At 60.8% G+C, this 24,295-nt stretch overlaps 1 protein-coding gene across 8 annotated transcripts in view; it reads left to right on the top strand.

Annotated features, from left to right (window-relative positions):
* Window positions 1-24,295, top strand: part of TNS3 (tensin 3) — a 213,764-nt gene that overhangs the window by 113,188 nt on the left and 76,281 nt on the right. For all 8 annotated transcript variants that reach the window (XM_032430625.1, XM_032430620.1, XM_032430623.1 and 5 more), the window contains 6 exons: window positions 4,407-4,519; window positions 4,832-4,892; window positions 5,475-5,550; window positions 16,153-16,282; window positions 16,558-16,623; window positions 17,423-17,527. In XM_032430625.1, coding sequence (XP_032286516.1) covers window positions 4,407-4,519; window positions 4,832-4,892; window positions 5,475-5,550; window positions 16,153-16,282; window positions 16,558-16,623; window positions 17,423-17,527 — 551 coding nt within the window. The remainder of the gene's footprint in view (window positions 1-4,406; window positions 4,520-4,831; window positions 4,893-5,474; window positions 5,551-16,152; window positions 16,283-16,557; window positions 16,624-17,422; window positions 17,528-24,295) is intronic.

Below are 24,295 nucleotides of genomic sequence, written 5' to 3'. Positions count from 1 at the left end.
CCCTCCCCAGTGTCCATCACCCAGTCACCCCATCCCTCCCACCCCACCCCCCACTCCAGCAACCCTCAGTTTGTTTCCTGAGATTAAGAATTCCTCATATCACTGAGGTCATATGATACATGTCTTTCTCTGTTTGACTTATTTCGCTCAGCATAATACCCTCCAGTTCCATCCACGTCGTTGCAAATGGCAAGATTTCATTCCTTTTGATGGCTGCATAATATTCCATTGTATATATATACCACATCTTCTTTATCCATTCATCTGTCGACGGACATCTTGGCTCTTTCCACAGTTTGGCTATTGTGGACATTGCTGCTATAAACATCAGGGTGCACGTACCCCTTCGGATCCCTACATTTGTATCTTTGGGGTAAATACCCAGTAGTGCAATTGCTGGATCGTATGGTAGCTCTATTTTCAACTTTTTGAGGAACCTCCATACTGTTTTCCAGAGTTCTTTTGCCCATTTCTTTTAAAGAGTTTACTTACTTATTTTAGGAGGGGCAGAGAGAGAGGGAGGGAGAGAATCTCAATCAGATTCCCTGCGGAGTGTGGAGCCCGATGCAGGGCTCTATCCCATGACCCTAAGATCATGACCTGAGCTGAGATCAAGAGTAGGACCCTTAACCCACTGAGCTACCCAGGCTCCCCAGTTCCATACAAATTTCATTTTCTTTCTATTTTTGTGAAAAATGCCATTGGAATATTGATATGCATTGCATTGAATCTATAGATCGATGTTAACAGTATTAATTCTTCCCATCCATGAGGATGGAGCATTTTCCCGTTTGTGTCTTTTTCAGTTTTTTCCATAATGTCTTATAGTTTTCAGTTCACAGGTCTTTCACCTCCTTGGTTAAATTTATTCTTAGATATTTCACTCTTCTTGATGCTATCGTAAATGGGTTGTTTCTTCATTTTTTGGGGGGGTAGTGCATTATTATATAGAAATGCAACAGATTCATGTATATTAATTTTGTATCCTGTGACTTTACTAATTTTATTTATTCCAACAATTTTTGAGGGGAGTCTTTAGGGTTTTCCGTGTATAATATCATGTCATTTGCAAACTGTAACAGTTTGAAATCTTTCTTTCTGATTTGGATGACTTTCATTTCTTTTTCTTGTCTGATTGCTGTGGCTGGGACTTCAACACTATGTTGATTAAAAGTAGTAAGAGCGGGCATCCTTGTCTTGTTCCTGATCTTAGAGGAAAAGTTTTCAGTTTTTCACTATTGAGTGTGGTGTTAGCTGTGGGTTTGTCATGCACAGCCTTTATTATGTGGAGGGGTGTTCCTTCTATACCCACTTTGTGACTTTTTATCCTAAATGGATGTTGTATTTTGTTTTTTCTGTGTCTATTGAGACCATCATATGATTTTTATTCTTTCCATCCACTCAAAATGCTCAGCACCCACCAGGGAAGAATGTTTGCCTTATTTTCTTCTTTTTGCTGTTATGACTTACTAGAGCTTTGTAATAGCGGTGCAAGAGTGTAGAACATGGAAAAGCGTTTTCTCACCGTAGCAAGCCCACGGCTTTCACGTGCCCTTCCTGTCTGTGTGCACCAGAAGCTATAGCATTTACAATGTGTAACGGTGGTGTGGGTTCTATTCTGCGTTCCTTGGCAAATCTTCCTGCACCCGCAGATGAGAGGAATGCTATCCACCCAGCTCCTGCAATGGGAGATGCTCACAAACCATTATCGAGTAGGTAGATGGCTGAGTCAGTGCATACGATACATCTGGAGGCGCTTTGAGTCCAGAGGAGCCCAGGCTGGCCACATTTGTGGGATAAATGCTGTGATGGGAACCCTCCCTGTGGTCCCTGCTACCCCGAGGGACTGAGCTCAAGAAACCCATTTCAAAGGGGGTTTCGTGGCAAGAGTGAATAAATTAGCTTGCTGGGGGTTTGTGGCCTGGGATGTTTGGGGCCTCAACAGCAAGCCTCCTCCAAGCCTTCACTTATTTAATACTGGGCTTACGAGCTGACCTTCCCAGGGCTGCGGGGCAGAGGGGATCCCGAGGAGGCCTGTGATGGGGTTATTCCCGTGTCCGACCCTGCCTGGTAAAAGGTGTGGGCCTGCAGAAACTAGGATTCCTGGGTGTGTCTGATAGCCGGACATTTCCCAGTATAGCTTTATTTGGCTTTTGACATGCCTTGTGTGTCTGAAAGAGCACGTGCACGGGAGACAGGGCAGATACAAGGGAGCGGGCACCTGTCCTCTCTCCTCGGGGAGCATGCCCACTGCGGCCTATGGGTTTCTCGAGCTTGGAGCCAGGGTGGCCCTCCCGCTGGGCCTCCTGCCACAGCAGGGATGGGAGTGCTGGGGAACAATACTGGGTAACCAGCAAGCTTGGGTCCCAGCCCGCGTCTCCGCGCCATCTGTGCACCCCGTGAGCACCGTGGAGGTGAAGACAGGAAGGCTCAGGAAAAGATGTGCCCTTACGGCGGCTCTTCCTGCTGAGCCACGTGACGTGGTCATGCTAGCTTTGATACGCGCATGTGCACACGTGTTCAGGGAGAGCTGAGCGGTGTCAGGTGCGGATCACGTGTTTAGGGAGATTCGAGGAAATTCCAACAATAAATTTCGGCTCTCGGCACTGGTGGTAAGGCACGCGTTGCTGGCACGGGAGTGACGCACGTGCTGGCAGTTAGTCCCCCGCCCGGACACGCGCGGTTCCTGCACCTTCTTGCTAGTTGAGATGAGGCGTGGAAAACTCATCACAGGGAGTTCCTTTTCTCCAAAGAAAGAGGAGAGGGTGGGAGGCCGAGGAGCTGTTTGGAACAGGGCGCCTACGCTGTGTGCTAGGGGAACTCTCAGGTTCACACCCCTTCGCCGCAGGTGAACCCCGCGTTCCCAGCGGGCTGGATGAACTGGTGGCGCAAGCCTTGCCTTTTCTTTTGTTCCTCCTGTCTTCACCCGGGAATTGCTTTGCTTTTCTTGGGTGCAACAGGCGCTTCCTGGTGGCCATGAACACACGTGGCCCAGTTATCGGCCCTCCGTGTCCGGCCTCCGCTAGCCAGGCCACGGGCTCCGGCCACAGCTGCCGCGTCGGCTTGCGGAGGACGTGTGTGTTCTGAGAGGGCATCTGCGTGCGTGCTGCTTTTGTGGACAATAGGACGAGGCCGCCCCAGTGGACGATTCATAAACATCCAGCGTGTGTTTCTCTGTGAAACGTCTTCTCACCCCTCCCTGACGTGGACACTGGAGTAAAATCGGGGTGTAGAGAGGGGAGATATTGGGTCATGGATCCAGTGTCCCTAGCACGCTGCGATGCGCCCGGGGGGCTGGCGCTGTGCGCGGACCGAGCAGCGTGGTAGGGGGCGGCTGCTGGCTGCTTGGCTCTGTGTTTGGGGTTTGCTGATCGTCAGCTAGCTGCCTGTGGGCCCCGGAGACTGTTAGGGGGGCGCAACGTGCTGCCTCTGGGTCAGCGCCCCAGGCTGGGGGGGAGCAAGCCCGTGGCTGGGCACGCAGAGCCATGGGCCCTGTGCTGAGCTTGGGCTCATCGACGTAAAGCTTTAGCCGTGGACGTGACCGTCACAGCTGGAGGGAGGGGACAAGGGTGCAGTCTCCACTCTGTCCACATGCTTTATAGAAATAAATACACGAATGACCTTTGTCATGCGTCCGTCTCTTAGGAGTGGTGTGGTCGGGAGGGGGTTGGGTTAGTTTTTCTTTAATGAACTTTCTGGTCACAGGCATGCTGATTATAAGCCTCAGGGTGACCTTTACCACATCACAAAACCCACGTCTGCTTGGCGATAGGCCCCCGGCCATGAGCAGCACAGAGCCTGCCTGGGGTCTCCCCATGGGGTGGGAGGTGAGGGCAGAGTGACCCCGCTGCCTTTAGCGGGGTGAGGTGCTTACGGGAGAGGGGGACCGAGACAGCCCCGTGGCCTGACCCTGCGTGGCTCTGGGGGGGACCGTGACAGCCGTGGCCTGACCCCGCGTGGCTCTGGGGGGGGGACCGTGACAGCCCCGTGGCCTGACCCCGTGTGGCTCTGGGGGGGGGACCATGACAGCCCCGTGGCCTGACCCCGTGTGGCTCTGGGGGGGGACCGTGACAGCCCCGTGGCCTGACCCTGCGTGGCTCTGGGTTGGGGGCAGAGGGGCTGCCGGCGGTGGGGGAGCAGAGCCAGCATAGGACCCGTGGTTCTGCACTGGGCGCTCGGCCACGTTCCGTGGGGGGCATCCAGGGATCCCCGCAGGGTCGCGTGCCCAGGCTGTGCTCTCCAGGGTCAGACGTGGAGGTCGAGACGCCCTTGGCTGTGGGCAGTGGGGCTGGGTCCCCTCGCAGTACCCCGGGGTAGCAGGCTCTGGCCTCCGTGCGCGGGCAGGCCCGCGTGGGCTCGGAGCCGTGGGGGCACCTGTGGGAGCCCTGAGCCGCTGTCCGTTGCAGGTACGTGCAGTTTCTCAGCGGGCTCCTGTCGGGGTCGGTGAAGATGAACGCCTCGCCACTGTTCCTGCATTTTGTCATCCTGCATGGCACTCCCAACTTCGACGCGGGCGGAGGTGAGTGTCCACACACAGCAGTGTCTCCAGACCTGCTGGCCCGTCCGGACCCCGCGCTTTACGGGCCTGCCTTCCCTCCCTTCCCCGTCCAAGCATCCTGGTCGCCGTGTGCGGGGGCCCAGGGAGGGGCAGCAGGACCTTTCCCCAGGAGCCCCACCCTCCGTTACTCGGCGGCCCAACGCCATTGCCGCTTCCCCAAAGCGCGGACGCAGCACGGGGGTCACTTTGCCCCAGGACGCCTCTTTCTTGCTGTTTGTCAAACTGCCATCTGTCCGTCCGGTCCTGCGCCTCACAGGCAACTCTCTCTTTCAGTGTGCCGGCCCTTTCTGAAGCTCTACCAAGCCATGCAGCCCGTGTACACGTCCGGGATCTAGTAAGTGCTGTGCTCCCTGGAAATGCACCTCCCGGAGCCGCCTGTCTGCGGGAAGGGGTGGGGGCGTCGAGCGGGGGGTGCCCGGCGGGCGGCAGGTGCACGGTTGGCTCCAGGAAGGGGTGTGGACGCAGAGCCTGGAGGGAGGGGAGGCCCGCACACCGGAGTCCCCTGACGGTGTGCCTTTCTGTCCCCTGCGCGTTTTCGGCAACGGGCAGACACGTGCCCTCAGAATTTGTACGAGTCTCTGGGCTTTCCTGGTTTGCTTTCTTGTCTGCTTGCGTCAGTGTTTTGTGGACATTAATAGAACGTGAGTGAGTGGTAGGGTCGGAACGAGCTGTTGTCACGTGTCTCGACTCACGGCGGACCCGCACGCGGGTGGCACCTTCGCAGTCACGTGGTCAGCTATTTATAGACGTGCACGCTCCGCATGCTGGACAGACCCCCGGAAGGTGCATTCCTGAGCCACGCGGGATATTTTGTGTCCTCTCCGAGTTTGAGCTGTGCGGTCGCTTTTCTCAAAAGGGATTCTTTTCGTTAAATCATGAAATTGCATCACGCTTTACCTTCTTGTGTGTCCCGAAGCAACGTTGGCCCGGAAACCCAGAGCAGGATCTACATCGCCATCGAGCCTGCCCAGCTGCTGAAAGGGGACATCATGGTGAGTGTGCACCTGTCCCTCATCCTTGGTGAAGCCCGTGGGAAGCGTGGCAGGTGGCCTTGATCGTAGGGCATTTGGCTTATTTTCTGAGAAAGCCGTTTTACTAGAAGGGGCAGAAGGAATCGAGAGGGCCACTCACTGTGTGCTCTCCGAAATGCGAGTCCTAGCTCAGCCCCTGTGCTTTCGAGAGTCCCCGTTCCCCAACCATACGTGCGATCTCGCGAGTCCTCAGTGGCCCCCGTGTGAGATCCAGCTGGTGTATCATGGCTTGGTGAATGACCTCCATGGTGATTTCTCCAGATAATTTCAGTTCCAGGGGGTTCTGCTTCTTGGATGAGATGAGCTATTACATTTTTCCCTTTTTTTGTCTTGAATATAGAAAAAAATTGTACATCTAACATGATTTAGAGGAATTTGGCACACGGGAAGCCTTGAGGCCCCTTTACCTTCCCACATGCGTAGGAGTAATTCCCTGTAGTGTTTCCAGGGCCTGGGGGGACCTGTGACAAGATGTAGATGAAGATTCTTATTAATTTCCCGTAAACATTTGGATTTCACATCCTTTCTCAGGGGTCGGCCCATCCTGAGTTCTCACAAAAGGCGGGTCAGTGGGGTCGTGAAAGTTGGTGTCTGGGTGTAGACGTCCCACCTCTGTGTTCAGCCCACAGTGGGGGAGCCCACTGTCCCCGTGAGACAAACAGCATGTCCCTCGTCCCTGAGGACCTCGAGATGAAGGGGCTGGTTGTCCTCAGGCCACGGGGGGCAGAGCTGAGGTGTATGTAGGGTGGCGGATGCATTTCTTCAGCCCATTTGCTCACTGTGTTGCACCATCCCCAAGGAGAAAGCTTTCTCTTCTAGGATGTTCTGCAGAGCAGCTCCCAGCCTCCTCCTTTGGTCAGAAGACCGAGAGAGAGGGGGGAGGGTGTGTCTCTGCATTCTGCCCAGGTGGCCCCTGGGCGCATCTCCCAGGACCCGATGATTGGCCCCCGGGCTGAGCCGTTACTGGGCACCGGCTGTATGCTGGACAGCTCCGTGCCCTGGGTCTAGTGTTCTAGCTTTCAGGGAGGCCAAGGGACCCAGAGAGGCCACGAGAGGCTAGCAGGGATGCTGATAGGACGTGCACCCGCTTCTGGAGGCGGCGTCTCTAGGATGGGTGCTCCCTGTTGCGAGGACCCCAGGGAGGTGGCCAAAGCCCCGAGATGTGGAAGGTGACTCTCAAGCACGGGGGAGCCTCCCCCACCCCCCGATTGTGGGCTGGTGGCTGCAGGGTCTTCGTGAGGCAGTGGGGTGGCCAGTCCAGTGGCCTGGGGCCCTCACCCCTCCTCCTTCCTCCTTCCACCCTCCCTCCTCCCCTCCCTTCCCCATCCCCTCCCTCCTTCCTTCCGTACCGGGAATTTACTTACGCAACTGTCCTGTTTTGAATGTTTTGAGCTTTCTAGGTCTCTGTGTGGGGCCCTAGCACAGGAAGGAAGGGAGGGACAGGGTGACATCTTTGTCCCGGAGGAGCCTGGTGGGGGCGGCGGACCTGCTGTGGGAGAGGGATCCCAGGATGGGCCATGCTGGGTGAGGCGGGCAGGCGGGCGGCTTCAGGCGGAAGGGACTTGTGAGGGAGTGCAGGCACCGGGCTGGGAGCACAACGGTCCCCAGGCCTCGAGGCGCCAGAGGCTTGCTGGGGGCGCTCAGACGTCCTGGGGGCAATTCATTGTCCTGGGAGGTCGAAGCAGACTGTGAAGGCTTGGATGCCTGTGGTTCTCTCGTGGGAAAGCTGGTGTTCCTGAGGCCCTTCTCAGGGTCCTGGGACCACACTGCTTACCCTGGAGGTCGCCGTGTAGGAGCGCGAGCCTGAGGAGCGGGGGCGGGTGGAGGGGCCAGAACTTGGCCTCGGTGGAAAGCCGGGTGGCCTGAAGGTGTGCGTGAGCGGTAGCACGTGGGGAGCGGCCGTGCTCCCCGGGGACTGGCCCTGAGCCCCGCATCCAGGTGCCCACCAGGTCTGCAGCCTGCAGGATCCGGGTGGCCTCAGAGGTCACTCTGCCTCCGTGCGCTTGAGGCCCCCCTTCTGCTACGTGAGGACCTCCACGGGGTTAGGGGGATTAGGTGAGCTGGTGTGGGGTGAGGCCACTGGTGAGTGTGGGTGGGGGCTTGGCCTCCCCCCTGGAAGCCCCGCTCCCCTGCAGGCCCCAGCCTGAGCGCCTTCCTGTGTATCTGCCCCACCCCTCGAGGTCTGAGGAGACGTCTGGAGCAGGTCAGCTGCCCTGTGCTCTGAGCAGGTGGTGTGGGGGCATTTGGAGGGGGCCCGGTGTGGCCCTCGGGAGCTGGGTGGCGGGTCCTGAGGGGAGGTGGGGGGGGCGCGGCGGGAGGCCCTTGGACTTGGCGCCCACGTGCTGGGAGCCAGCCCTGGGCACGCAGCGAGCTTGCGGACACGCGGCCCCTCCAGCCGGAAGCTGTCCTGTGCGTTTGGGATGCTGTTGCCTGCGCTGTGTTCAGACACAGAGGATGCTTCTGGGCCCCGAGCTGCAGGAAGGGTGCCTGTCACTGCGTGTGTGTGGCCCACGTGGTTCTCAGGTCTACCTAGAATTGGATTTGGTCGAGCGGCAGGGAGGGCACTCTGTGTGGCATCTGGCTCTTCCCGGGGCCTCCTTTGCTACGGCAGGAAGTCCGAAAGGGTGATCCGATGGCCCTTCTCGGGAAACTTCGTTCCCAGCTTGCACATATGAGGTGTGTGAGGTGCAGAAAGAGGCGTGGGGCCCCTGGGTCCCTGTGACGAGGACGCCTGGCTGGGCCGGAAGCCGGGATGGTCCGGAGCGGGCTCTGCGGCTGATAACGGGCCGTGGGATCTCACGGGTCCTTGAGGCTCTGTGCCGCGTGGCCCACAGACCGTGTCGTCGGGGGTCAGGCCCACGGTCACAGGGAACAAGGGATGAATGGCAGCGAGAACCCTGCTCTGGGGACTCGCGGGGGCCAGACACGAGTGTTAGGAGGTGGGAGGACGGGTTGGGGCGGGCCAACCCCAGGAACGTGGGAGCCTGTCCGGGGTTCCTTTCGCCCCTGTGTGCTTCACCTCCGGGCCTGGAGTGCAGATGGAACAGGCGGGGTGGGGGCTTCGGGGAGGGAGCAGGGGAATGGACGAGACTGTGCTGGTGCGGGTCTCCCGCCTGCCCGGCCTTCCAGATCTCTCTGGGTCTCCTCCCTCCTGTCCCCTGGCCTCTGGCCACCACCCAGAGACCCTACCCTGGCGGATGCCCCTGTCTTTGCCGGAGACTTCTCTTCCCCCAGTCTCTGGCTTGCAGCCCGCTGTGCTCCTGGCCGTCCCTCAGAGCCTGGCGGGCCCCTCGCCTGCAGCCGGCTGAGCTGCTGACCCCTGGCTCTCACCCCTCAGCACACCTCCCGCTCCCCGTCTCCCCTGCAGGTCCAAGCTGCCCCTGGCTCACTTGTGCGCGCCTGGGCCCCAGGTCCCTCGTGTCTGCCAGCCCGCCAGCCTCCCCTGTGCTGGTTCCTGGGACCCCCTAAGCCCCCCAGATGCTGAGTGTGCACTTGCTGTCTGCCCCACGTGCCATCAGTGATAGAGATTCTGCACCCGAGTGTGTCCCGACCCCCACTGCCAAGTGCAGCCGCCCACCCGCGTGTCCTCCGCCCAGGGCTGCCGCCGTGAGTCCCCAGAGCCGTCACCCCGTCTGAGCACAGCGGTGCTCCGTGGTGGCCCAGTGTCCTCCCCGGAGAGCGGGGTCCGAGGGTTGCCAGCCCCCTTGATCCTTTGTCCCCAGAGAGGCTGTGCTAGCTGTCATGTTCTGCAGGTGACCCGATGTCCCCTTCCTCCGGGTCCCCCCAGCAGATGTGGGGTGTCCGGGCCGCCTCCCTTTGGCTGTCCTGCGATCTCTCATCTGTAGGCGTCCCTGTGAGCTCCTCTCGAGAATGCCAGGCCCTCACTGCAGGGCCGGCGACTTGTCCACTCTCTCCAGAGCGGTCACTCTGCGTGTCGGTGGGCGTGGCCCCGTGCCCAGCATGCCACCGTCCCCTTACGGTCCCGGCCCACACCTGAGGCAAGGGTCCCTGGCTTGGGCCATGGGCCTGCAGCCTGGCAGGCCACGTCTCCACCACAGGCTGCCTCGTGAGCCTGCTCTTGGGGCCCTGGCCTCCCGGGTGAGCGGGGACAGCAGCTCCAGGGGCCCTGGGCGGTGCAGGCGGAAGCCACCGTGCGTGAGTGGCTGTGGAACGGGACAGCGCCAGTGCTCAGGCGTCCCGTGGCTGTGGGGCTCGGAGTGAACGGTTTGTGCGGTGCCCGTGGGCCGTCTGCGGGTTTCTGTTTCCACTAGAAAAGCCGGCCGAGAAGATCCCCCAGCTGGTTTCACGGGAGACGCTCACCTCGGTGCCACCACCCCCTTCCTGCACCTTTGTGCTTTCCTACCCCAGAGTATTTTTAGGGGCGGAAGATTGTTTGATTTATGCTTCCTGTGTTTACGATTCATTTTCGTACACGCTGCACTTTCCACCACATTATCAGATGGAAGGAGGACGATGCGGGTTGTAGCCAGGAGGGCGTATTTTTCCATCACACGGGGTGATGTGTCCTTGTGCCGATCACAGAAACGACTCCCCGAGGGGTTCAGTTCAGTGATCTGTCTCGAGAAACCTGAAAGGAGCTTGAGTCTCTTGTGTTAGTTTCCCAGCTAGCCTTTGTTTATTTGTTTTTAAAGATTTATTTATTTGAGAGAGATAGAGAGCACAAGCAGGGGGAGTGGGAGAGAGAGAAGCAGGCTCCTAGCAGAGCAGGGAGCCCGATGCGGGGCTCGATCCCAGGACCCCGGGATCATGACCTGAGCCGAAGGCAGACGCTTAACCGTCTGAGCCACCCGGGCATCTCCCCCCACCCGGCTGCCTTAACAAAGCTCCAGAGACTGGGGCCTAAACAGCACACATCCATTCTCCCCAGTGCTGGAGGCTGGACGCCCCAGATCTGGACGTGGCGGGGAGGGGGGCAGTCTCCTGGGCATGCAGATGGCTGTCTCCTCCCCGGGTCCTCACGTGGTCGTCCCTCTGTGTGTGTCTGTGTCCTGACCCCCTCTTCTTGCAAGACCCCAGCCAGAGCGGAGCAGGGCCCGTCCTAGTGGCCTCGTTGACCTTAATCACCTCTTGGTAAGAATCCTGTCTCCAGATACAGGCCCGTTCGAGGTCCTGGGGGTTAGGCCCCAGCATTTGAAGTTGGCGGGGAGGACATGATCCAGCCCATAACACCCGTGTGCAGTAAGCAAACCCATCCCAGCAAGATGAGCAGTGACGTCAAGTCCCGCGGGTCGTCGGGAACCTTGGGTGCTGATGGGTCACCGCGTGGGCGCGTGCACTGCTGTATGTGCCCGTGGGACGGGGAAGGGAGCCACACGCGGATCCTGCTCCCGAGAGTTACGTTCCTGTTGTGGGTGAGATGAGCAGGCGGGTGACTCGTGCGCCGAGGGAAGAGTGGAGGATCCTGGGGTGTCAGAGGCGAGGCTGACCCGGAGGACTGTCAGGGTCTCGCTGACACCCGGGTCATAATCTGTGGGGTCCACGTTGTGCTGCCGCTCTGAACCCTGCGGCTTCTGGATCCCCCCCCCCCGAAATCCACGTCGGGGGTCATCACGGGAGGAAGATGCTGCAGAACGTTCCCCAACATTGGCGGGGCGTCCCAGAGGGGCGGGAACCCCCCCGCTCCTCCCGTGCAGGCAGGCCCTGGCTTCCTGTGTCCCGCCTCTCCCGTCTCCCCATGAGCCGCTGGAGACCCGGGCACCGTGGCTCTGCCCCACCCCCACATGCTGCCGTGGGGTGGCTCTGCACGCCCCTCCACAGAGTCAGCCCGCGGGCGAACCTCACCTCCAGGGAGCTGCGCGTGGAGAATAGCTTACGGGGCCTTTGCTCCTCCAGGCCCACGTCCGCAGGCATTCTCCTTTCTCGGAATTTGGCAACAGTGGTGACTTGGAAAGGATCCTAAGGAGCAGAGAGGGCTCTTGTAGGTTTACTGCCAACAGCAGAGGGTTCTCTCTGGGTTCTCCGGGGTTTGCTCTGGAAGGGCGGTGGGGGGTGGGGGTTGCTCCAGTGCTGACTCCCTGTCTTGGGTCGTCATCCTTCTAGAAGGCAGCTCGTCTTCTGCGTGCTCCCCTCCTTCCTTTCACTGGGTGTGCACGCAGATAGATTTGCCCCTTTCCTCCCCCGGGATGCGGTGTTGAGAGCCGTTAGCTGAGATAACGGGCTCCCTTTGCGGGAATCGGGTTGCGTGGGCTCTGACGGGCTGGGGACCTGCTGGGGACAGTGGGGCTCCGTTTGTCGTCCCCTCAACGCGGGGCCTCGTGGTGGTGCTGTTCCTGGTGAGGCCCAGGCAGCATCCACCTGCCGTGTGACCCCCTGAACACGGCCAGCCCGCCCCCTCGCCCTCCGTCTGCACCGCTGACCCCCCATCTCCCAGGTCCACCCCTCCACAGGGCAGGGCCTCAGGTGCTCAGTAAACACGCTGTCCTCGGGGAGGAGGGCAGAGCCCTCGTGAGCGCAGCCGGGCCGTTATGTAACCTCGCTGAGGAATGCCGTGGGCGCAGCCGCAGCGGGAACCTGGCCGGGGTCCAGGGCCTTGATGGGCTTGTAAACACTCTCCCGCCCGGCGTGCCTGGTCTTGCTGCCTCCGCAGTGCACACCCCGTGGCCGCTCACATTTCGTCCTCGTGGTTGCGAGGTTCTGTGACCTCGCTGCCGTGACCCAGCTTCTCAACGGAGGGGACGCCTGCTCAGGGAGCGGCTGCAAACACACACAGCACCGTCGTCGGCGCCCTCCTGCTCGGGGCATTCTGGAAGCATCCTCCGCTCCCGCCGTGGACTCTTGTCCTCTGGCAGGTGGTTCTTCCAGACCTCCGTGTGCCCGTCCCCGTGCTGCCCGTGACTTCCTGTGCGCACGCCTTTCTCCCATCCTGTGCCAATGCTCTCCCGCACCCGGGCGGGGTCTCAGTCATCCCGTGGCCCTAGCTCCGTGGTGGCTATGCTTTCGTTCGTGGCTGGTGCCTGTTGACCTCTCCGTGGGTTTGGGCATGAATTCCGATCTTCTGAAATCGTGGTTAGTGTGGGCGTGGGCCGATGTGGGGGTTTGGACTTGGGGGGCTAGCCCTCAGAGTTTTCCATCTCCGTGTGTGGCTATAGCTCGTGCTCCGAGGACGCGCATTCCTCACGGCCGTTCCGGACAGCCACGGGGCCACCAGCAAAGGGGGTTGGAAGGGGGGGTTCTCTTATCTGGTGGGGAGCACGGAGCTTCCTTTGCTATTTGTATTAAGCAGGCGGGAGTTCGGATGATTTGCGGGGAGGTGGCCATGAGGTGGAGCTGCCACGGACAAGGGTTGGTGGCAGGGAGGGGAGGGTGACACCTGCGGGCTGACCTCTGACCTGGGCGCAGGTGCTCCCGGGGCTGTGTCCTCAAGCCTCGACCCCTTGGTCCAAGGCGCTGTTCTCTCGTCGCTGGAGAGTTTGAAGTAAAAACACACCCGTGCGGCTAAGGATCAGGCAGGGCTGTTAGCGCACCTGCCAGATGGGTCAGAACTCGTTTGAGTGGGCGTTCCGTCACGCGCGAGGGCCCCCGAGGTCCGGGTGGGCCGTGCTCCCGAGTGCTGACCACTCAGTGCCCCCCGAGGGCCCGGGCGGGTTTTTATGCTAAGACAGCGAGGCCGAGCGGAGGTGTCCGGTGTCCGGGTTGTTGCAGCAAGACTGAAGGAAGCAGGGGTCTTGCTTCCGACGCCCCCTCTCCAGAGGCTTCGGCCCCTGACAGCATAGCAAACGGTGTGGGCATTCGGGCTCACCCGTCGTGTGGGCATGCGTTAGACCTAAAGGGGGCATCGGGGCGCTCTCGTCAAGCAGCTGCCGACGGTTCTTTCCACCGAGTGTGGAGAGCGCGGTTCTGGCCTCTGGCCGCCGGCGCTAACCAGGTCTGCTGGCTCAGGCGGTGAATGGTTCCCGGCTCAGCAGGGGGTGTCAGGTACCCCCAGGGGGGGCTCCTGGACGGTGGGTCGATCCCGCCTCGGGGTCGGAGCTGCCGGGTGGGCGGTGGCCGCCCGGAGCTCGTGTGTGGTCGCGCCTGTGGTGTGTGTGTTCGGGAGACACCTGGCGTGCGTTCCCGATGGATGGCCGGGCTGGAGGGACGGCGGGTGCCGGCCCATCTGTGGGCAGAGCAGCTCAGTGTGCGGCGAACGGAGGTGTGTGGGGCGACTTGGGATGTCAGCCAGCATGCTTGTGAGAACCCCGCGGGCACCCCGTGGGAGAGCGTGCGTCCGTGCCGGGCCGCTGCTCTGTGTCAGTGGGATCGGCCACTCCTCTGTCTGAGCCCTTGTCCTGGAACAACCAGGACTCTACGGACACCAGAGTCACACTCGGTCTAGGGAGGTGACTGTGTCCCAGGGCAATCGGCCCCGGGCAGCCTGGGGAGGGCGACCCGCATCCCTGACCCTCCGTTGTCCCAGAGCGTGGTGACTTCGGCCACCACCGCTTCCGGCCACGTGGAGTGGCTGGAATTCGTGGCTCTGAGCCATGGTCTGTGTGGAGCAGCTGTGATGAGTCACGGTGAGCCGCAGAGGGAGCCCCTCGCGTCCCTGTGGAAGGTGGGCCCGGCCTGGGGGTGCCAGGTGGGGATGAGCTGTCCCTCAGGAGCCAGCTGCAGGACAAGTCTGTTCACTGGGGCGGGAGGAAGGCCCCCAGAGAGAGGGCTGTGGTCGGGGCACTGGCCTGCCCCTGCAGTGGCTCGGGGGCATCCAGGGCCCTGTGCACAGACCCCGGCGCCCACACTTGGCGGGGCCGCTCCTTCCTGCCGGGTGACCGCGGGGGCTGGCCTGGGCTGGATGGAGCCCTCAGGATGGAGCGCCCGGGACTGCGGCTTCAGGCTTGGATTCCCCCGGCATTTACGAAGTTTTGAGAACCAGACCGGCGTGAGCCCGGACCCCCCTTCTCTGCGTGTCACCCTGTCCTCCTGGAGAGATGGGGGCGCTGGGGGCCCTGCCCCACCCTGGAGGTGTCTCCTCTGTGGTCCGCGTGGGTCAGCGGCGTCAGCGCAGGTGAGGGCTCGCAGGGTGGGGAGACGCACACGGCATGTTCTGGAAGGAAGCCCAGAGGCTGGCCTTCGGTCGGGCCCCCCTGAGAGGTCAGAGACCCCACGCAGCTGCAGGAGGAGACCCTGGGGCTGAAGGTCCGTTTGCTGCTGAAAGCAAACAACAGTTTTCCCATTTCTCCAGAATTCTTGCTGGCTGGCTACAGATGCTGTGGGCCCGGAGGCCAGGCCTGAGTCCGGGCCCCCGTTCGCACCAGCCAGCCCCAGCATGTTTGTCAACACCAAACACTCCCCAGACGAGCTATTTACATTTTCTCCTGTATTTATTAGACCGTTTCCTTGTGCAAGGTACACACAAAGCGCAAAGGTAAACAACCCCAGCCTCTGCCCAGAGGGCACATTTCCCGGGGGCTCCTGGGGCTTGAGTTTTCCTTTGTGGGAGCGTCTCTCTGGGCAGCCATACAGAACCTCCACTGGGGCATTCTCCTGCACCGCTGGTCTGGACCCAGCCCGAGCGGCTGCTTCTCGTTGACCTTTCTGATGCACCAGATGTTTGAAGCCCATCTTTGCCCTAGAAAAGTCGTTGTCGTGAGCGTGGCAGCCTCTGAGAGCCCCCGGCCTCCAGCCTCCCCTCCCTGCTGGGCAGGCACAGCGCAGGGACCAGCCGCCCACACTCTGCTTGTCTGAGAACAGAATCCAGCCCGCTTCCGGCCTTGGGCCCTTGGGGACCCTGGAAAGGAGCCCCTGCCCTGCTGTGGCCGGGGGGACGGGGGGCGGTTGGCGAGGATCCTCTCCTGCGAGCCCTCCCCGTGGCCCCCGCGTCCACTTTCCCCCTTGGGCAGGGAAGGCCCCCATGTAAAGGTGGGAAATGACAGGGTCTCTGCCCGCCCGCCCGCCCTTCCCCAGTAGTGCCGCATGCCCAGAAGGGGTGCTTCCACTCTGCACATGAGCGCATCACCCCGGAGGCCTGAGCCGCACCCGGGGACCCAGTGCACCCCCAGCCCTGGGGCTGCAGTGCACAGCCTGGGCTCAGATCTCCCCCGTGGTGGTTCCGGGGCGGGTCTCAAATGAGCATCCAGGGCATGGGATGACCTGGCTCGGGGATTTAAATCCCGGGGCCTCACCCCCCCTGTCCCCCCGCTGTCTCTCCCTCCTCCGCACCGCATCCCCCTCGCTCTTTAAATCCTAGCCTGCACGTCATCATTTGGCATACCACAGACCGTAAGGACCGGCTACTTCTCTTGTGAAAACAAAAAGGTTTTAAGTTGAAACATAGAGAATTGAGACAAAGGGAAAATCCTCTCCATGGGGCGTTCTTAGAAGCCAGGAAAACGGGGCCACAGGACTCCATCCCGCAGACCTCCTCCTCCAAAAGCAAGTTCACGTGCGTTGGTCTGACGACCGAGGCCGTGTCCTTCCCGAGCGTAGGTCCCGCGGGAGCACCAAAGCAGCGGTGACGTTGGCAGCCCATCTGCAGGGTTGGGGTCCATCGGAGGGAGGGAGGCCGGCCGGCCTGTGCCCAGCCCGCCCAACAGCTGGCCCTCGGCCTTCCGCTCTCCACTCCAGGTCAAGTGCTATCACAAGAAGTACCGCTCGGCCACCCGCGATGTGATTTTCCGCCTGCAGTTTCACACGGGGGCCGTTCAGGGCTACGGACTCGTGTTCGGGAAGGAGGATCTGGACAACGCGAGCCAAGGTGAGGGCCGGCCGGTAGCGGCGGGGACACAGGGACGCGGGTCCTTGTTCGTTTCCGCCCCTGTTCGCCCCACGCCCCATACGGCGAACCTGCTCACAGCTCGGTACCGGTTTTCCAGAACACTGAGCCGTGGTCCAGAGAACATTCTGGAGAAGCGGTGGAACTTGGCCGCTGCAGGGGCGCGGTGCTGTCCCGCGGGGCTGGAAGCACGACGTTCGTCCGTGCTTTTTCGCTGCTGCCTCTCTGAACTTGCCGATGTGTGATTTCTTTCTCAGATGACCGTTTTCCTGATAACGGCAAGATTGAGTTGCTTTTCTCCGCCACTCCCGAGAAGATTCAAGGTAGGCAGCCTGCCAAATGCCGGGGCCCGGTGCTCACCCGGTGGGGTGGTGGGTCCCGTGGGGGCCCCGTCCAGTCCCCCGCCTTTGTGCATGTTGGGAAATTGTCATAACAGTATTTCAATAACAGGCTATCTTTCAGGGGGTGGGGTGGCTTGGAGACAGCAGGGCCTGGTGCATCAGTAAGACCCCAGAAATGGCTAGACTTTTGCCCGAGGAAGGGCCCAGCCCCTCCGTCCCTGGATGTCTGTCCCTCAGTCCAGGAGATCATGCTGAATGTTTACTTCTCCCCCGACAAAGAATCAAATGTTTTTGAAGAGGATTAGAAGCACAGTCGACTGCAAATATGTATGTGCAAAACAGATTCTCCTTTTTTCTAAAAATACACCGAAAGAGAAACCTGCCCTTTTATCGTCAAGGCGAGTGGTTCTTTTTTACCGCGAGGTCCATATGTGTGAATGTTTCCTTCAGGCTTTCATTGCTGGGGAAGGTAGTCTCCTTCCCTCTGAGGTCAGTGCCCTGATTCAGTTAACGGTTAAGGGCAAGGCTTGTGAGGTCAGAGCCCCACCAGCTTTCCCAGAGTGTCGGCAGGTGGGCGTGTGGGTCTGGGAGGCCAGAGTGGCCGCGGCACCCGCGTCCCCTCTGCTTCCTGCCAAGCTGACTGTGGTCTCGTCCAGTTTGTTCAGCAGACGAGCACCACCTGTCCTGTGGCCGCGCCAGGCCTGGGGGGCGCAGACATGTGGGTCTTGGCTCTGGTGCACGCGGCCTGCTTGGGCTGTGACAGACACCTCCTCCCACGCAGGGTGTGAACACTTGCGCAATGACCACGGCGTGATTGTGGACTTCAACACCGCAGACCCTCTCATCCGCTGGGACTCGTACGAGAGCCTGAGTGCCGGTGGAGAAGGTATGTCCGGCGGCTGCCGCCCGGGGCAGGGGAGGGCTGGAGAAGGCGGCCTGCTCGCGGTCGGCTTGGATGCCAGAAACCCTGCCTTCTTTCGGGGCTCAGAGCCCCCCTCCCAGCGCTGTGAGTTTGGGGGAGCCTGTGAGAAGCAGGCTTGGAATTTGGGTGGTGCGGCTCGTGCTTGTCTGCATGTTGCCAAGGACCGTTTTCCGCCTTCTTCCCCGGCTTCCCGATCGTGTGCGGAGTGCCGAGCGTCTGTTCCCAGGTGGCCTCCCAGCTGTCCTGGGTCCCTGGGCAGCGGGTGCTTTGGTTTTGTAGAGGTTGCTGTGATCCTGGTGTGCTGGTTTTATGGGCTCCTCGGACCGCCTCACCTAACATGTTCGCCCACAGGACAAACACCTCGGGCCCCGGGTACCATCATAGAAGCCACCTCATGTGGGTCCGAGGAAGGACTGGGGCCTTCTCCTTGGCCGCCAGGAATGCTGTCAACCATCCCACGGTGGGGCCTGATTTGGGAGAGAAAACCAAAAGCTCCTTGTCAAATTGGTTTCATGCAGATGTACAAAAGCCAGAAGGTGTCGGGGAGAGAACACCACCCAAGCCCACTTCGTGGGTCACGGGACCTGCAGGGTGTCCGGGGAGGGGCGTCTGGTGTGCATGTGGACCAGCAGTTCCTGTCCTCGCGGGGGGCAGTCACACCTCTCCTCCCGGGCCCGGGGTCCTGGCGGGCGGCGGGGGGCCGGCTGCTCTCTCCGTAGCATGTGGGGCGCTCCCTGTCCTGAGCAGAGAGCCGTGGGGGGCTGGCTCGGGGACATGGGTCTGAGATTACGCAGGGGGAATTGGACTCACGTCCCAGCCTGCTGACCCCAAAGCCCCTCAGTGCAAGCCTCGTTCCTGCAGCGAACACCCCTGCCCTCGCTGGTGCCCAGGCTGCATGGGGCCTGCAGAGAACAGAGTCCCACTTGCGCAGTATGAGCAGAGAGAGGTTTGTTAGGGGCACGGGGTGCCGGGCAGGCGTCAGCGTCTCCTGCACTGGGCTGGCCCGTCTGGGGCGCTGCTCCCTGGAACGGGTGGGGCAGCCCCATGCATGCAGTGGGGAGTGGGGACAGGGACCAGTCAGCAGATCTCCCCACTGTGCTTCTCCACCCCCTGTCGGTCTTGTTCCTTATTAACCCGTGCCTTGCTGGACTGGGTGTGCGAGCACGCCTCCCAGCCTGTCCTAAGGTGCCGCAACTCAGGGATAGGCTTCTCCGCCGAAGCAAGTGGGTGGTGGCAGCGGGCGGCCTGCAGCGTCCTGTTGGGAGGCCTGGCCCGGGAGCAGTGGGGGGCATTGCCTGCCTTGTGGGACCGCCATCCCCCCATTCTCCGTGACACTGAATTAGCAAACATTGGCCTTTGCTCTCGGGGCGGGGGGGATACAGGGTCGGGGTCTTGTGAGCCTCGAGTCACAGCATTTTTGTAAGCGCATCAGTGGATAACTTCATCACACCTGTGGTCTGTCTCCAGACACCGGATTTAATCTGTCTTGTTGACACTGCGAGCCCACGGCCGACAGCACTGAACTCACGCTCGAGCAAAGTGTCTCTGATGCACGTATTTTCCCCATAAGGCACCCACGGCCTTCTCCTGCTTAGACACCGGACAGCCCTTCAGGACTGCCCTTGGGGGTCATTTTAAACAGCAGAAATACCAACAAAAAGCACAGAAATGCAAAACCTGTGACATGCAATAGGACTGGAGGCTGGAGGATGCTTATTTATGGTGTGGGAGCTGGGAACATGCTCATGGGACGGCTCTGAGTCGGGGCCCCTCTGCGCACCTCACTGAGTGACCACCAAAATGCCACGAGCTGATTTGGGGTTAGAGATAACAATTCTGGGTGAGTAGGTGAATTAGCAGACATGGATTCAAAATGACGGTGATCGACTCTACTTGGTGTTTTTGTGTTTTTGAAATCCGTCTCCTTTTTTCCGAGGCTCCTGTGGGGCCGTGCCCTTTGGGCCCGGTGACCGGGACCGTCCCATCCAGGGGGAGCGTGGGTCACCCAGGTGCACCTCCTGCCTCTCCATGCGCGCTGTGTGGCCTTGAACAAGTCCCTTGACCTCTCTGTGCCCTTCCCTGTTCTGCACGGGGAGTAGTCTTTGAGCCAGAGCTGCTGAGTGACCCCCGAGCAGTCCTGCAGGTCACAGGGCCCCATAACGGTGTTGTCACCTCCTCCGGAGCTTGGGGAGGCGCTGGCCTGGCATGGGGTCGGTGAAGGTCTGTGGAGCCCCGAGGCGGCTGTGGGAGGGCACGTGGGCCCCATTTTCCCTGCGCTGTTGGACAGTCACCGCGGCAGGATGAAACCGGGGCACACCAGGGAGGACCTGGGGTGGAGGGCTGTGGTGCCCTAGGCCCTGGTGGCTTTTCTGTCACTGTCACTCTGATGTCGCTCAGCAGTACGCGGGTGCACCATCCCCAAATGTCACCAAGTGTCACGTGTAGAGGACTGCCCTGGGAGGACTCCCTGAGTTTGGAGCGTCCCCCCGCCCCCGGGGCCGGTGACGGCAGATCTCAGTGCCGACAGCCGCAAGGGCCTCTGTGCGGGCGGGGGCGGGGGGACCTGCGGTCCTGCTGCCCTGTCCACAGGGTTGGGGGGGGGTCTCTGCTCGTTCCTGAGCCTCCCTTTCCCCGACCTGTAAAATGGCCCATTTCAGTGAGATCACCCCAGAGATCCCCTCGCCCTCTGCACGTTCGTTCCTATCATCGCGCACATGATCCGCCTGCCCTAGAGGTCTGGTGTCCCTGTGCGGGCCAGGCTTGCGCCCCGGGAGGAGCTCGGGGAGAGGAGGACGAGCAGGCCTTCGGGGGGGGGGGCGTGTGTGGGTGTGTGTACGTGAGCATCTGTGTGTGTACGTGTGCGTGTGTGTGCGTGTGTCTGCACACGATACACCACACGCGCGTGTGTACGTGTCTGCGAGCTGTGGGTGGGTGTGGCCCTCTCTGTGCCCCCACCTGCGTCCCCGAGCAGTCTCCATAGGAGGCCCCAGGTGCTGGAGCTGGAGTGCGGGCTGGGAAGTAGGAAGGTATGCGAGAGAAGCTGCTGCTCAGCCTGTCCTTGGGGAGAGTCACAGGGGAGGAGGCTCTCGCAGGCAGGGGTGCGGGAGGGCGTGGGGGGCCGCACACCCCGGGACCGGAGCAGCAGACACCGGGGAAGGGGAGGGGAGGCCTGTCCCATCAGGAAGGGTTGTCGTGCCGAGACTGCTGTCCTCCGGATGACCGGCGACCTGGCTGGGGGGCCCGGGAAGACGGCGCGGGGGTGTCCTGAGAGCCATCGGGATCTGCAAGGGGGGTGGGGGTGACAGCAAGAACGGATGGGGCCTGACTCAGGGTGATCCTGGGTGGTCGGTGGCAGCCTCCTACCCAGGAGGTGGACAAGTAAGACTGCCCCAGATTCGACCCTGGGGTGAGGGGCAGGGAAGCTTCCGGCGCAGCCCACAGGTGACACGAAGCCTTGCCATGCACCTTGACCTCCAAGGTCTTGGCCTTGACCCACCGGTGAGTTTCGGGCCACAGACAGAACGTTGCTGATCTGCGGGCGCACAGATGGGGCCGCCGCACCCCGGGCTTGGGTTCTGCTGCCGTTTGCCAAGGGCTTATCTGCAGTGCCCCCCGGCTCGGACATGGCCCCCAGGCGACCACAGTGGCTGCGACAAGATGGCGGGAGAGGATTCGGATGCCCGGCACCTTTCCAGTGCCATGTGGTCCTGTTGCCCTCGCATGCAGCCTGGGAGGGCTGCTGGTCGGGAGGCGTGTGGCCACGGGGTGTGCGGAGCTGGCCAGGGAGCACTGCGGTCCACGTTCCCCATCTGGTGGCTCAGAAACTGTGGTTCGGTTCTCATGTTTGGAAACCCAAGCAAGCTTTGGATCTTCGACCCCTTAGCAGAAGGAGGGTCTGCTGGAATCTGGCGGATGAGTCGGCAGGCCTGGCTCTGCTCCGTGCCAGGCGGGGGGCTCCTGCCCGGCCCCGCATCCTTCCCTGGAGCGTGGTGTTGGGACTTTCACGGGGCCCGCTGACCTCTCAAAGGACGGCAAGGACATCTGCTACAGGGAAAGGGCAAGCAACACTTCGGATGTCGACTGCCCAGACTCTCAGGTTGGATTCTGGCCATTGAAGGCAGGCGTGTGCGGTCCTGGGTTTTTGCGTGGGAATTAACGTCGAGCTGGGAAATGAAGGTGGAGTCATTCAGCTCTCATACGTCAAACACAAAAACGCTGATAATTAAAGAAACACACCGGCCTTGGAAAAAACCTGGAAAGTGGGAGCGGCCCTGCCCCGCGTGTGGCATGGTGACGGCTTTGTCCCCTGTCCCCCTTCCGGAAACTCTTGCAGACACGTTGTTACCACATCACGTCCCATCGATTCCTGCATGCCTTCCCTTCCACGCGCTTCGGCTGCGTGAAGGAAGCGCACATCAGGCTCGGAGGCCGTCCTTCTGGGTCCTCCGCGGGGAGACCCGGTCTCTGTCCCGCCAGTAATAGGAAGGGCGCCCCTTTCTCATGTGGCTTCCATGCAGGGCCCGTGGGGGCACGTCTGCCATGTCAGGGACATTTCAGCGAGGCCACCCACACGGGGAAAGCGTGCCGGGTCTCACTCAGTATTTGGTAAGCGGGACAAGAGCCTGAGTGGGGTGGGGCTGGGGTGCACACGTGTGTTCGCCTGCCCCACCCCCAGCTTGTGGGCCTCCTCACGCCCCTCCCCCGCTCTGCCCCAGGTAACCGGCCATGCGTGATTCTTCTTGGCCGTGGCGGTGTTGGGGGGGGGAAAGTGAGGTGTCCCTGGGGACAGGCTGCGTGTCCTGTAGCTCTAGGCTCTCCAGCAGGCACCTGCCCACCCATTCATCCCCCTGCCGGGACCCTCTCTACCCACTGTCCGTCCACCTGCCTTCTGGATCTGTCACGTTGGGGTGAAGTCCTACTTGGAGACCAGGATCTGCCTTTAACAGCTGGAAGCCACAGTGCAGAGTTAGAATCATGTTTAAATTTCAACAAACAAGATTTTTACACACGTAATTGCACGTAATCAGGCTTTTATTCCCCCTGCAGGTCCAAGGACAGAGGGCATGGCCGTGTTTTATTCTGTTATTGTTCTGGAAGCTGTCATCAGGGGCAGGGCAGATGGTGGGAGGCAGAAGCGTGAGCCTGTGTGTCTGTTCCCGGAGTTATATTTAGCATGTCCTGCCCAGACTGCAGAGCATATGGTTTGCAAAGCATCCAGCCGTTTCTTGGAGTTGGGGTCATTTTGGTGGCAGTGTGTGACCCTGCGTCAGCCTTGGGAGCTTCAAGGGACCCTCAGATTGCTCAGCGCGTGTGAGTTGGGGGCTTCCACCGAGGGCGGTGCTTCTGCCCTCCGAATGGAGGACACGTGTTCCTCGGAGCCAAGCTGTGGGGCTGTTGCCTCAGTCCCTGCTTCAGGGCAGCCGTGTTCCCAGAGGGGTCCTTCTTGGTGGGGACGCCTAGCACGTAGGTGACGGGCTGGCAGGTGCGTCTGTCTGAGAGGGGGCTGACATCAGGCCAGCGGAGGCCGGAGGTGGGCAGGTGCGGGAGCCGGGAGGGCGGATCCCAGTGGACGAGCAGAAGGCATCTCAGCGGACCCCCAGGCCTGCCCTGCCCACGGCCGGGGATCCCCTGCACACACTCAGAGCCCACCTCGCCGAACAGGTCTCGGATGGTGCTCAGCTGCCCCGGGGAAGTTTTCCTCCCAAAACTGAGATGCGGAGATGTACTTTTTGCTGCTTTATGTTCACATAGCAATGGCTGGTTCATGGCCCGATACACCCCGTGGCGTCATGGTCCCCGGGACGTCACTACAGGAAATGGGAATCATTCAGGATCCTGTTGGAAACATTCTGAGGGCAGTCATGCTGTGAAAACTCAGTAGGGTCTTTTTAAAATCAGTATTGAATGTAACCCATTTGTTACTAGAATCCGTTCTCACTGCCCTTAGACCAAACATCCACAGATATTTGGCCTGGATCTTGGGAATCCTGGCGAGACTTCGGTAGCGATACTGTGTCTTTGGATGTGGAGCAGGGCCCAGCGAGCAAGGTGTGAGAGCAGGGAAGCTTCCCCGAAAGTCCCTGTCGGGTCTGGTCAGGGGTAGCCCCGAAGCTTCCCCGTGGGACGGTCTCTCTGCCTGCACCCTGCCCGCGAGGGGCCGCCCACCAAGTGCTTCCAGAGATGGTCGGGAAACCTTCCACGTCTTCTCTGCGTTAGACGTGGGACCCCGTGCACAACGTTACAACTCTGTGGAGCTAAGAGGTTTGAGGCCTTTGCACACGCTGAGCCACCCTGCTGCCTTCCGGTCAGACGTCAGCAGAACCTCAGAGACCACGTGGTTGCAGAAGTGGGTGCGGACGGCCCGAATGGCTCCATGTCCTCGAACCCACACACGGGAATGCTGGGAAGTGACCACATGTCGACCGCTGCGTGGACACCGCGAGCCAGGCGGGTGCAGTCGCCACGCGTTCCGGAAGGCCTGCGGCGGGCTCGTTTATAAAGCATGAAGGACACCCACCCTGGGCCACACGAAGAGGACAGCGAGCAGCGTGGAAGGAATTCTTGCTTCTGAACATGTGATCGGTGTGCAGTTTGCATCCCTCAGAAATGGAGAGAGGAGACCCCCGGTCAGTGGCAAAGCCTCTCGTCTCTTCCTCACGACCGCCTCAGCTTGGAGCTGCGCGGGTCTGGTCTCCAGGTTCTTGTCCAGCAGGAGGCCCTGCCCACACCCGG

The sequence above is a fragment of the Phoca vitulina genome, unplaced genomic scaffold (genome assembly GCF_004348235.1).
Source record: "Phoca vitulina isolate PV1807 unplaced genomic scaffold, GSC_HSeal_1.0 scaffold44, whole genome shotgun sequence".
In the NCBI taxonomy this organism is placed as follows: domain Eukaryota; kingdom Metazoa; phylum Chordata; class Mammalia; order Carnivora; family Phocidae; genus Phoca; species Phoca vitulina.
This window is presented reverse-complemented; position numbering and strand designations above follow the sequence as displayed.